Here is a 12,479-nt window from a genome sequence, read left to right on the forward strand (position 1 = left end):
ACGTGTCCTTTTTTTCTTCTCCCCTCATGAATCTCTCCTACTAGGAGATGCATTTGACATTTTTCATGGCTAGATCTTGTTTTGGGCTCACAGCAGGGCCAGGCTCTGCAAGCTCTGAAGCGATTTTACGTGAATCATGCTCCTGAGACACCTGGGAATTCAGTACAAAATTTTGTGTGGCTGCAAGGGTTACCCTGAGCACATGCATTAGTTCTCCTCATGGGATAGGTGAGATTCATATGTGGGTGACAAAAGCCACCTATCCACAGCATGGAGGAACTGATTCTACACTAGACAGTAGAATTCTTGGTTCTTTTTCTTCATCACACTGCTCATGGCTTCTCTTAACACATCCACATTAGCAATATTGTGCCCACTTAATAAATTATTTTTGTTAAGACAGAGTCTCACTATATAACCATGGCCACTTTGTAGACCAGGCTGGCCTAGGACTCACAGAGATCCACCTGCCTCTACCTCCTAAGTGCCAGGGTTAAAGGTGAGTGCCACCATGTCTGACTCCACTTAACACATTATAAAGTAACAAGGGCTCCAATATTTAAATAGTCTGTATCAAATCCAATTACTAACAGAGGCAACACTCTGAGGGGCCCAGACCCCACCCCTGCTGGTACTGGGAATTTTGGAGCAACCCTGCACCATCATTAGAGAGTGGGGATTGGAGAGAGCTCTAGGCTGTGTTGACAGAGGTGTGAATATTACTCTTGACCTTTGCTGTGGCCTGTGATCTGTCGAAGAAAATTGCTGTCATGTCTGGTTGTAAAAACACCACCTCAGCTGCCATGGTTCACTGCCTCCGCCAGAAGACAGAGGGAGAACTCTTGGAGACCACATTGGAATTGGTAGGTGTGCCTGTCTTAGTGGTCCCCACCCTTGTACTTCACCCCAGGCCTCTTCACCTTATCTCTTCTATAGTTTTGGAGATGCTGTTTGGGACCCTTTCATGTCTCTTGGCAACAGTGTCTCATCCTTCTATATTATTAATATTGATTTTTATCTCTCATCAGTGGTTTTTTCTTTTATTATATCACTTGACTGGTTTAGAAGCTATCTGAATGATAACAGCTACTCCCTACTTTTCTATGTTCTCAAAGTCTTCCTCTGTAAAGTTTCAAGGATAATCACCTGCCTACCCATTGATTATCTTCCATCGATCTACTCCTCTATCCAATGTATTGAAACTGCCTTGTCAGACTAGTATAGATCCATCATAACTTGTAATTTACTTTCAATTTGTCCATAATCTATGTGTGCCACTCAGCCAGCATCTGTAACTTTTCACTCAATCCTTTAAACAGTTGTCGGTGTATCTTTCCAACTCTTGAACAGTTCATGCATTGCCCAACTCCATCTATCCAAGCATGATAATTTTGGGAACATGTTGTCAGGGTAGGAGATGCAAGAATAGCCTGAATATTTTCCCTACTTGCCTGAATGATCCAAGGAGACTCCTATAGCAAACAGATTAAGTGTGTTGGTAACGCAGAAAGGAGACACGTTGATTAGAGCCAGCCAAAAGACGTTGCTGAGAGAAAGTGACATTTGAGGACTGATTATTGCTTTGCGTAGGTTATTATCACAGGGAACCTCACAGGAAAATATGAAGAATGTAGGGATGTAATAACTATTCCCTTTGCAAGGACAGGTACAGATGATGTCTCCGAATTCAGCTGAGACCCTGGTCTCTTCACATGGACTTGCACACTAGAGGACATTTCTGGATCCCCAAGAACCACCTCTAGCACTCTGTTCTTCTAGTATACCTATAGACTGAGTCCAACATGGCCTTGGGTCTTGGGTTCTGGTAGATCAGGCATAAGAAATAATGAAGTCTATGTTTTTCAGAGTTAAGAACATCTGCCTTATTTTTCTCTGTTGGTTCCTGAGACAGCCTATGTACCTAGCCAGGCTTACTCTCAACTCTTGTGTTTCACCATCTTCAGTGCTGGGATTACAGGTCTTCTCCTTGATGTCCATTTCACAGCTGTGTTTGAATATCCATAATTGGAAAATATTTCTTCCATTCATAGGAGTGACCATCACATACAGGGTTACTTGGTATCTTTGGGAAACTTCAGATAACATAAGATCGCATGACATATTTCTAAGAGTTTTTTAAAGGTGCTTCTATGATTATTCACTAAGAATGAGAGGGGACAGGAAGAGGAAGAAGGAGAGGGAGAGGGAGAGGGAGAGGGAGAGGGAGAGGGAGAGAGGGAGAGGGAGAGGGAGAGGGAGAGGGAGAGAGAGAGAGAGAGAGAGAGAGAGAGAGAGAGAGAGAGAGAGAGAAAAAACGCCTGAATCAAATGTACAACACAGGATAGTGTGCAGTAGAGTGATTTAGTGAGAACAGGCATTGGAGTTTTCCACCTAGAGCACTCACTTCAAGACTGATGTGACTGAATTGTCTTGTAGCTAAAACCTAAGACATTCAGGAGCAGAGGGCCCAATATGCAGCTGGATCCAGCTGCTGACAGCACATTTAGGATTTGCCAGTCTTTATCTCTCTGTTTGCCATCATTTCCAGCTGACTTCCCTATGTATAGCAACACTTAAGACCTACATGACATCTCAGTGGAAGCTAACTCTCTCCATATTTTGCCAATATCTTTGGTATAAGCTTTATGCTGCTTGTAGGTACCTTTGAACTGTTCTTTCTATTTGGGGGTCTGGGAACCCCATGCACCATGCAGTTACCTAAACTTATGGTGGCAGAGTAAGGAAGAGGAGAATGAGGGCTGGGAAAGTGTTTCCTTCTGCCACTCCAGCCCACCTCAGCCCATCTCATCCCCAGCTCCCTTCAAGTCACCACATGCAATCGCCTTGCTTTCACTGTTCCTGTAAAGGACCCCTGACATGTTGTCAGAAAGAACAAAACAAATAGAGAGAAAGATGAGGACAGGCACCCACAGAAGCTGCCTTTCCAGAGCTCTGGTGACCCTGACTTTGCTACACACACATACACACACACACATACACAGTGAGCAGTGTCCATGCTCAGAGGACACTGTAGGAATCAGGAGGAAGAGACAGATCATACCCCCAAACACAGCTCAGAGAATCAGCTCGCACAGGGGCGGCTTCCTAACACACCCTTTCTTATCTTCACAGAATCTTTATAAGCTGGATTTGCATGGAGACTCCAGTCAGGTAAGGATCATTTGCCCTCTGAATCTTAACAGTGCTTTTATTTCAAGTAACTACTACGAGTAATCCTTCAGAGGGTGGAATTCCGGTCATGCCAGGGTGTGCATTGCTTAGGCCTAGAGAGGGGAAATCACTCACTCACTTGCATTTAGCACAGACAGAAGGGTGGGAGGTGGACATCGAACACGCCCCCCGACTCTCTGTAGAGAGCTCCTGGTCAACAACTCTACTCTGGGCTTGTTCTTTCTCTCCATGCTCATGTTCCTCATTCTCAAAATGAGCTTGCTGGGAAAGGCTCTCCGGGAACTTTCCACTCTCAGGAGGCAGAGATACCTAGCTAAGGATTTCCTGCAAGGAACAGAGCTGATGAGCTGTGCGGGGTGGGGGTGGGGGGTGGGTGAGGGGGGGCAGGGGGGAGGGGCGAAGCCTGCCCTTTTATTCTCCCATGACTTAGGAAAGTCCTCCCATTACCATTCATCTCCCCCTCTCCAGCCTTTCCAGTGCCTGCTTGTTGGCAGCTCCAGCCCTGTCCTCTTGTTTAAATCCCCAGGGATCTCAATCTTCCCTAATGAGAGTGCAATGAGATTCTTCCAGACGCCTGGTAGTGATTGAGGACCGACTCACTTTGTGTTAGGGGCTGATTTAACAGCTGAGACATAACAGCAAAGTATGTATAATCTTCTGCTTCCTTGGTGGCTTCTGTCCTAGTAGGGCAGGCATGTAGCAGAAGGGAAAATATATACTAACATGTAATATATTACATGTGCAAGCTGATTCTCTGAGCTGCGTCTGGGGCATGATCTGTCTCTTCCTCCTGATTCCTACAGCGTCCTCTGTGCATGCATAATAATATATGTTTTCTATCCATTAGAATTAAATGAATTGGGAGATGTGACAAGAGCTAGCCAGTAGTATTCTGTATGTAGCAGGGCCAGAAGAAGACATCTTTTTAAGCGTTTGCACCTGAATTTTATGAGGGAGGCTCTGAAGGGGTTAAGGATGGCAGCTGTCAGGAGACCTGGACAAGATTGCTCTAGGCAGAGGGAAGAGCAGCTGCCAAGACCAGCTGCGGGAGGCTTGTGTGTTCCAGGGTGGAGGCAGAGAGGAAGAAAGCACACTGGAAGCTTGAGCAGGACGTGGCTGTGGGAAGGGAGACACGGCTGGTAGGGCTTGGCTTGTGACTCCCTCCCCCACATGGGGCAGAGCATGTCCAGAGGGAATGAGAGTGAAATGAGGTTGAAATGGCAGAGCTACAGCCTGGTGGATTTATAACAGCCCCCTCAACTGCAGTGTGGAAATATGCGATCTGTAGGAAAGAAACAGGGCAGATGCTAAACCCATCTGAGAGGTCCGTACATCGCACTTATACAGGCAGAGAGGTTCATAGGCCTGGTATAACCCCCAGTATTTAGAGTCTGGACAGTTCTGAAGGAGTATTTGACAGGACTTGCTAGTGGACATTGTGTTGATAAAGTTCGTGTTTCTCTCTTTCAGTTGTATTTTGTCTCTGCTCTCTATAGTTAACTTTCAACTCTAACATGGCTTAATGATATCTCAACCAGCTAAAGTCTAATGTTTGTCCAAAAAGCCTAATTCGAAATATGAATACGGACATGTAGCTCACCATCATTCATGGATCTTATAAATTATGAACTTAGTTACTTCCTGCAGTGAGCATATAAGCCCCAGGGAAACAAGTGTGCTGTTGCTGTGGTCATTGCAACACCTGCACAGAGCAGTGTGTGGTGTGAGCCAGGTATGCACCAGGTGGACCTAGCATCTCATTTGCAGGAAAGCTTTATTGTCTTGTGTCATTGTTCATAATCACACGTCTCCACAGGGCGGGCTATTTCCTGCCATTTTTCAGTGTCTGCTGATTTAAGTGATTTCTCTGCTTACTATGTTCTAGAGCTTAGTGATGCTGATACGTCCAGTGTTTCCAAGCAAGACAGCCCATGAGGACCCTTGGGTGGGCTTCTGTCATGCTGACGTCAGTGTTGATGAGGCACAGTGTTGGATGAGGTGCATCCAAAAGACAGAGAGACTTGCCTAGCTCATGGGGAAGCCATGCTAAGGAGTAGTCATGTGATACCTTTAGTGTGTGATAAAGCCAGGAAGAGATTGGAAATTAAGTAAATTAGTGGACTCATGAGTGTGCATTTAAAAATTATAGCTGACTTCATGCTTGTGAATATGAATCCAAACATATTTATTCTTATGTTACCCATAGTTGGGGAAATGCCAAGCCCTACTGATCCAGTGTTTTATTATAAATAAGTTCTATATATGCTGATTCTTTATAATAAATCTATGTTATATAACATGGTTTTAAACCTGAGACCCACATATAATACAAAGCTGATGACAATGAGCAGAGGTTCCCAGGAACCTAGCTCTGGAATTTCCCCCCCTGCCCCCCACCCCCACCCCAACCCAACAGCAGTGTCTCTGCATTCACTACTGCAGCATTTGTGTCAACTTTACAGGCATAACTATCAGGAGTAGTAAGAATCACTTGGGACAATATAATCTAGTATAGATGGGAATACATATTCTACTGTGATATATGTTTAATTTCAGCTAAGGGCCCCTCTGCTCCTTCCTTGTCACCCTCAGCTTGCCACTGAGATAACCCAGCATTAGTGGTACATGGACCCATAATTTCCTTCTTAGGATCCTAAGTTCCTATGGCCTCTCCCCACATGGCCTCTGTGTCTATTTTCTATCTGCCTCTTTAGAAAGTTGTAGAGGGAGATGGTATCACTGGTGCTGTGTTGCTCTCTTCTGCAGAGCCATCCCTTTGTTCCCACTGTGCTGGATGGAGTGGTGCTGCCAAAGATGCCTGAAGAGATCCTGGCTGAGAAGAGTTTCAACACTGTGCCCTACATCGTGGGAATCAACAAGCAAGAGTTTGGATGGATTCTGCCAACTGTGAGCATAAACAGACCACACAGATAACACAGCCCTCATCACCTACCCACCATTCCTCCAACGTGAATTCTTTCTTCCTCAAGCTCTGCTTGTGCCTAGGGCATCTGTCTCTATGGATATTCCCATTGAGACATTTCCTGCTGGAGCTGACTTTAACCCTGGGAGGTCCAGGCCTGGGAATCCTATCTCAGGAAATGCTTTGTCATTCCATTATACTTGAAGTGTCCAGACCGAGAGGGCCTACATGGATAAGACCCAGACAATGTGACAGAGCAGTGTCTCTAAATGGGAAAGGGCCATATGTTCAGGGGAGTCTGACTGGGAAGCATAGCTTTCACCATGGGCCTGGACACATTTCCCATAAGTCTCCACTTGGGCTTTCATTTCACATCATTGAAAGATTCAAAGTCACACCCCCATGAGTTAAAAATCCACCTTTAAAGGGGAAGAAGGGCATTTCCTGTTCAAAGATTAGGACAAAAGTCAGACATTAGGTGCAGGAGTAAGGCAGATGTCATCTGCTACTAAGGTTGCAATCAGGAGAGGCTGAAACACAACGTAACCTCATGTCCCAGATAGAGACCCAATTAACCCTGGAGATGCTTCAAGGCTCAGGAAGCTTGGAGAGGAAATGAGTAGGGAGTCTGTGTAGCCAAACACTGGATCCCTTATTCAAACATTCAAAACTCATCTGGAGGAGAAGCACATTTCATGGCAGGCAGAAAGAAGTCCAAGAGGCAGTAAGACCACCACAGAGAAAGAATTGCCACCCCAGGTGTCTACACTCCAGAGAGGTGACAAAACAATGATGCTGTTTACTCTCAAGCATTTGGATCCTTGGCTGTGAGGTTCTCATAGGTAAAGTGAGGCTAACATCAAGGTTTCTATAGTCAGTGCTCTGGGCAGGTGTGAGAGCCTGTCTGTCCATGACCATGCTTTTGCAAGTGAAGAGTAATTTCTCCTGAAAGCAGCAGGCTTTTTCCAGCACAGTCATTATAGGGAGGACAGGGCTACCCTACCATGTGGCTTGCAGTTGCTAGAAGCTATGCTGGAATTACACTGATTAGGCTGCATAGGACTGAGGCAGGCTTGTGAGCCACCGCTCTCACTGCAGAAAAACTTTGTGGATATCAAAGAATACAACCGGTGATTTTTTGTTTTCTCTTTTATGTCTGTGAGGTTTTGCTTCCTCTCTGCTTTGAGGGTCTTTGTGCCCACTTGGCCTGATCAATGCACATATTAAGATTATCTTTTTCATGCCTGGGTTTCTGTATAAATCCATCTGTTTCACTGATTGTCTTAAAGATCATAAACAACCATGCCCATCAAAGCCCAACGTAATACCTTCATACAGCTTTGCTATAGTTGCTTGGCCTGTGTTCACTCTGCTTACTTCTGAGGATTCAGACATAACCATGTTTCTCCTCTTCACTTATCACTTATTTAATTACTTTAAAGCTTGATCCCAGCCACCTCCCTCCTCTCCTCTCATTTCCACCTCCATGCCTTCCCCCCATTCCCCCCTTTCCTTCTTCTCAGAGAATGGGAGGATCCCAAAGGTCACCAACCCACCTCAAGTCACAGAAGGGACTAAGTGCATCCTCTGAGGCCTTACAAAGCAACCCAGCCAGGAGAAAGGGATTCACAGGCAGGCGACAGAGTCAGAGATAGACCCTATTCCCATTGTTAGGGGACCCACATGCTAACCAAGCTGCAGATCTGCTACATATGTGTAGGGGGTCAAGGTGCAGCCCATGCATGCTCTTTGGTTTGTGGTTCAGTCTCCGTGAGCCCCGATGCTAACCATGTCTTCTGAATAGATGATGAACTATCCACCATCTGAGGTGAAATTGGACCAGATGACGGCCACATCACTCTTGAAGAAGTCCTCTTTTATTCTTGTAAGCACCTGGGGATTGTGACAATTGGTTGAAAAGCTGAGAATTTGCCCCAAATTATAAACCTACTGAATGTCAGGAAAAGAATGGGGTCTTCTTTCTGTCCCCATTTTTTTCTGATGTTCCCCATATCACTATCCAGGATTTGTTCAGGGCTCAAGAAGTTCATAGTCAGTGAACAGGCCAGAGAAGCCACACAAGTCACGCGCTAACGGTCACTCTCCCCATCCATTCTAGAACCTTCCTGAGGATAAGATTCCAGTGGCCATTGAGAAGTACTTAAGAGACACAGATGACCCAGGCAGAAATAAAGACCAACTTCTCGAGTTGATTGGGGATGTGGCATTTGGTGTCCCATCTGTGATTGTCTCCCGTGGCCACAGAGGTGAGTCCCAGAGGTTGGACAGGAGAGGGACACTTACTTTATCACTTTTCTCTCTGACTGGCTTACCTCCCAGCATTTGCAAATGTGACACTGCCGACATCAAGCCTCTAAGGCTGACTTTTTTGCCTCATCTTAATATTGTCCACTTTTATTTGTGCCAATGATATCATATGCAGAAAGAATTGAAATGCAAGGGAGTAAAAGGACATTGATGCCAGAAAACATGAGTCAAGACCTGTTCGTTCATTGAAGGTGAAAGATACATCAAATAGAATTTTTTTTCTCATGGAATAGAAAGTCATGCCATATCCTAATCCCAATTGACTGTGTGCTCTTGACTTCATTTTGGGATCCTTATAGAATTCTATTGACCAGTGTGTGTACCTTTTCTGTTTTCTTTTTGTTGTTGTTGTCAACACTTTGTTACTAATTACATGCATTTTAGTGCATCATGAAAACACTGGATGAGACATTAAGTACTGCTCATATTACTCATGATTGCATGTAGTACATGTACGAACATATGTATTTATGTGTGTATGCATGTTTAGCCTCACCCATATATTACATATGAATTTTGAATTACTTTTTCCATATCTATGAATATTAACATTGGAATTTTGATAGGAATTGCACAAAACCAATGGAACACTTCGTGCAATGTGGGCATTTTGTCTGCTTTTGTTTTTACATTTTTAGGCAGGGTCTCACTATGTAGGTTTGCCTGAAACCACAGTATAGACCAGGCTGGCCTTAAGGAAGGTGACCACCTGGTTTTTATCCATCAGCCTTTAGTGCTGCATATCACAAAAATGAATGAGTTTTCATATTTCAGTGATAAATCTTACTGCATCAAAGTGGATTAGGTTTGAACTGTGTCATTGCAGTGTTTTTGTCTTATTTTAGTTTGAAGATAATGCTTTCCTGGGACTACTCCCACTCATCTGATTTTTAAAGAAAAGCAGGGAGAATATTTGGATAATTCTAGCTTTTCTCTAAGTGGTTAGTGTCATTTATCCGTAAAGCCATCAGAACATGGGATGTTTATTCATTGATAGGAGGCTTATATTATCAATGATTGGATCTATTTGTAGTGTGTGTGTGTGTGTGTGTGTGTGTGTGTGTGTGTGTGTGTGTGTTATACATGCATGTGTCTGAATGTTCATATGTGTGTGAGAACACACTTGTGTGTGAGAGTGTGAAGACAAGTTGCTCTCCGCCTTATACACCGAGACAAGGCCTCTGGCTTGAACTCCGGACTCAATAGCGCAGCTGGTCTAAGTAGTCAGCATGCCGTGGGGATCCCCATCTCTGCCTCCAGCATGCTAGAGTCACACAGGTCTGTAATGGCACAGGTTGGCTGTATTTACATGCATGCTGGGGACCCTCACACTTACATGCCAAGTTCTTCTGAGATGAGCTATCTCTCCATCCCTTTTTCAATATGCTTTAAAGTTTCCACTTAGCTTCACAACAGACATATTAGTGGCCCAGACCACGTTTCCTCCTATCCGTCTGTGAATTTTCTAAACTTCCTTCTGTTGCTGATGTCTAGTTTCAAACCCACTGGGACCAGAAGAGATGCTTTCTCTAACCCCATGTCTTCTTGTATTGGCTGAGGACTGTGTTGTGTCCCCACATAGGATCTGTTCTAAACAATGTTCTCTGGGTACTTAAAAATACTGTGCATTGTTGGGCAGATTATTATGTGCAATGCTATTAGATTGATTTTTCCCAAAATGCTGATCAAGATCTAGTTGTCCTTAGGAATTTTCTATCTGAATGAGCCATCATTGACAGTATCGAATACTGAATATTGTATTGAAATGAATTGATCTCTTATTATTGCGTACACCTGCCTCTATGGAGCTTCAGATCCTTTGGCACATAGATGCCCTGGTCTAGGATGCCAAGAACAATTTTAACGGCTAGAGAAACTCCATGTTTTGTCCCCTTCTACTATAGACTTTTGTGCCTTTAAAAGAGAGAGTGTATATCTCTTTGTAATGACAGTGTTTTAGCTGTAGCTGTCCTTTAATACTTTTGTCTTGTCCCTCTACTGGGGATGGCTTGCTATGCTTGTCATCATGAACATCTAGATGCTCTGAATACTGTTTCCTGGTTTGTATCCTTGACTTCTGTGTTTTCATTTGTCTGGTGTTACCCATCACTTGTCTTTGTGATTACATGTCAAAACCTCTATAATGGTTCCCGGAAGGCATGTCTGCAGTGGTGAGTTTCATAAGATTTGATTTCTCTGAGCAAGCTGTCATTTCCTTACTTCTGAAGGACACCTTTATCTAACATTGTATCCTGAGGAAAATAATTGACCGGTGCTCCATGTCTGCATGTATCTCTCTTTAGAAGCCCTCACTTTCAGACAAGTAGCTTGGAAGTGTCTCACATTTTTCTGGATAGGTGAAAAAACACTTAGAATGCTTAGCACAGGTCTGAATGGAGGATATCCAGCAAGCTATGGTTCGTGAAACAAATGAACACTACTGGGTTATCAATGATCAACCCAGTGTGCCTACTGGATACAGCGCATTCATAAATCTTTTCCCTCATGTGGACATGATGTTTTACTTCCTCTAACTTCATAGTGCTAAGCGCATGAAGAAGCTTTTGTTGAACTGTTTGTCTGTTGCACTGGCAGTCAGAGGTCTCCTGCATTGCAGAGCCCTTGATACCACCCATGCTTGTGTCTGGCAACATGAATGGTCTGTGAATCGTGTCTTCCCAGATGCTGGTGCCCCCACCTACATGTATGAATTTCAATATCACCCAAGCTTCTCACTAGAGATGAAACCCGATACAGTGATAGGTGACCATGGAGATGAAGTCTACTCGGTCTTTGGTGCCCCGATTTTAAGAGGTAATGTTGCTTTGCTGCTTGTGAACTTGTGGTTAGGGCGTCTGGGTTCTGGTCTTGTTTCTGTGGCCTTGAACACATTTTTCTTCCTCTGTTGATGTTCATTTACCAACTCAGTGTGACGGGGATGAGCTCAACTGTCAAGTTTCCTGCCATTATCCTACTCAAGCACACAGGAAAGCTTTGTACACACTCATGGGCACCTGGCATAAGTCTGTATCAAGATCTTGATCAGTAATAGCACCAACCAAGAGAAAAGGGTCAGCTGGGTGTCCCATTTGAAAACAAGAATGCCACTGATGCGTCATTTCCCACTCAAAATGACATGTCAGAATGTGAGTGAGGGTGAGATCAAGCTGTCCTTGACCATGAGTTGGCTGTCAGGGTTACTGTTTGCATACCTATCTACATGTCACATTTTACCTCCATTATAAACAATAATACAATATTTTTTTAAAAAAGCCCTTCAGAATGTCTTCCATACTTTAACTTTCATTAGTTACTATGATTCATGACCTCATGAGTATTTATGACATACTCTGAGCAGCTCCCAGGATTACATCTTAGGGCCTTTGTACTTCTAGTTGTGGGTGTGTGGAGAATACTTAAGGAAAGGTGCAAGTAGACCAACCCTGGGATCCGCTGGAAGTCTTCACCTGCGGCATTTACATATCAAGGAGACTAGCGCTGGACAGGGATGGCCACTAGCAGAGTGCACTGCAAGCTTGCTGTGTCCTACAGCCGTCATTCCCAAACTGAAAGTGTACAGCAGCCAAGCAGAACCTTCCAGCAATGAAGATTTTGATTCCACAGCTTTGGTGTGAAAGATCTTTTCTAATAATCTCCTAAATTATACTGCTCTCCTTAGCTCATGAGCCATGAACCAAGTCAAAAGATTATTTTTATTCCCCACAGAAGGTGCCTCTGAAGAGGAGGTCAATCTCAGCAAGATGGTGATGAAATTCTGGGCCAACTTTGCTCGGAATGGGTGAGTCTGGTGACCCACATGGAGCTGGGTTATGGGTGAGATAAGACAATAAGGCGACATTGGGAAGGCATGGCATTTAAAATGGAAGCATTCGGCCCTGTGACCATGATGGGTACGGGGACCACTGGTGTCCCCATTTCTTGTGGCACAGAGGTCATTGGAAGAGATAAGCCAGAGATTTGTATAAATATCATAGGAATATGGGGAACCCCTAGCAGCTTTAAGGAATTCTGTTTG

At 44.2% G+C, this 12,479-nt stretch overlaps 1 protein-coding gene across 1 annotated transcript in view; it reads left to right on the forward strand.

Annotated features, from left to right (window-relative positions):
• Positions 1–12,479, forward strand: part of LOC311583869 (carboxylesterase 1E) — a 28,507-nt gene that overhangs the window by 15,343 nt on the left and 685 nt on the right. Inside the window, exons 7-13 of the mRNA XM_084757792.1 lie at positions 759–863; positions 3,133–3,171; positions 5,959–6,099; positions 7,920–8,000; positions 8,235–8,382; positions 11,126–11,257; positions 12,170–12,242. Coding sequence (XP_084613918.1) covers positions 759–863; positions 3,133–3,171; positions 5,959–6,099; positions 7,920–8,000; positions 8,235–8,382; positions 11,126–11,257; positions 12,170–12,242 — 719 coding nt within the window. The remainder of the gene's footprint in view (positions 1–758; positions 864–3,132; positions 3,172–5,958; positions 6,100–7,919; positions 8,001–8,234; positions 8,383–11,125; positions 11,258–12,169; positions 12,243–12,479) is intronic.

The sequence above is a fragment of the Acomys minous genome (assembly GCF_964271855.1).
Source record: "Acomys minous genome assembly, chromosome: 14".
Taxonomy (NCBI): Eukaryota; Metazoa; Chordata; class Mammalia; order Rodentia; family Muridae; genus Acomys; species Acomys minous.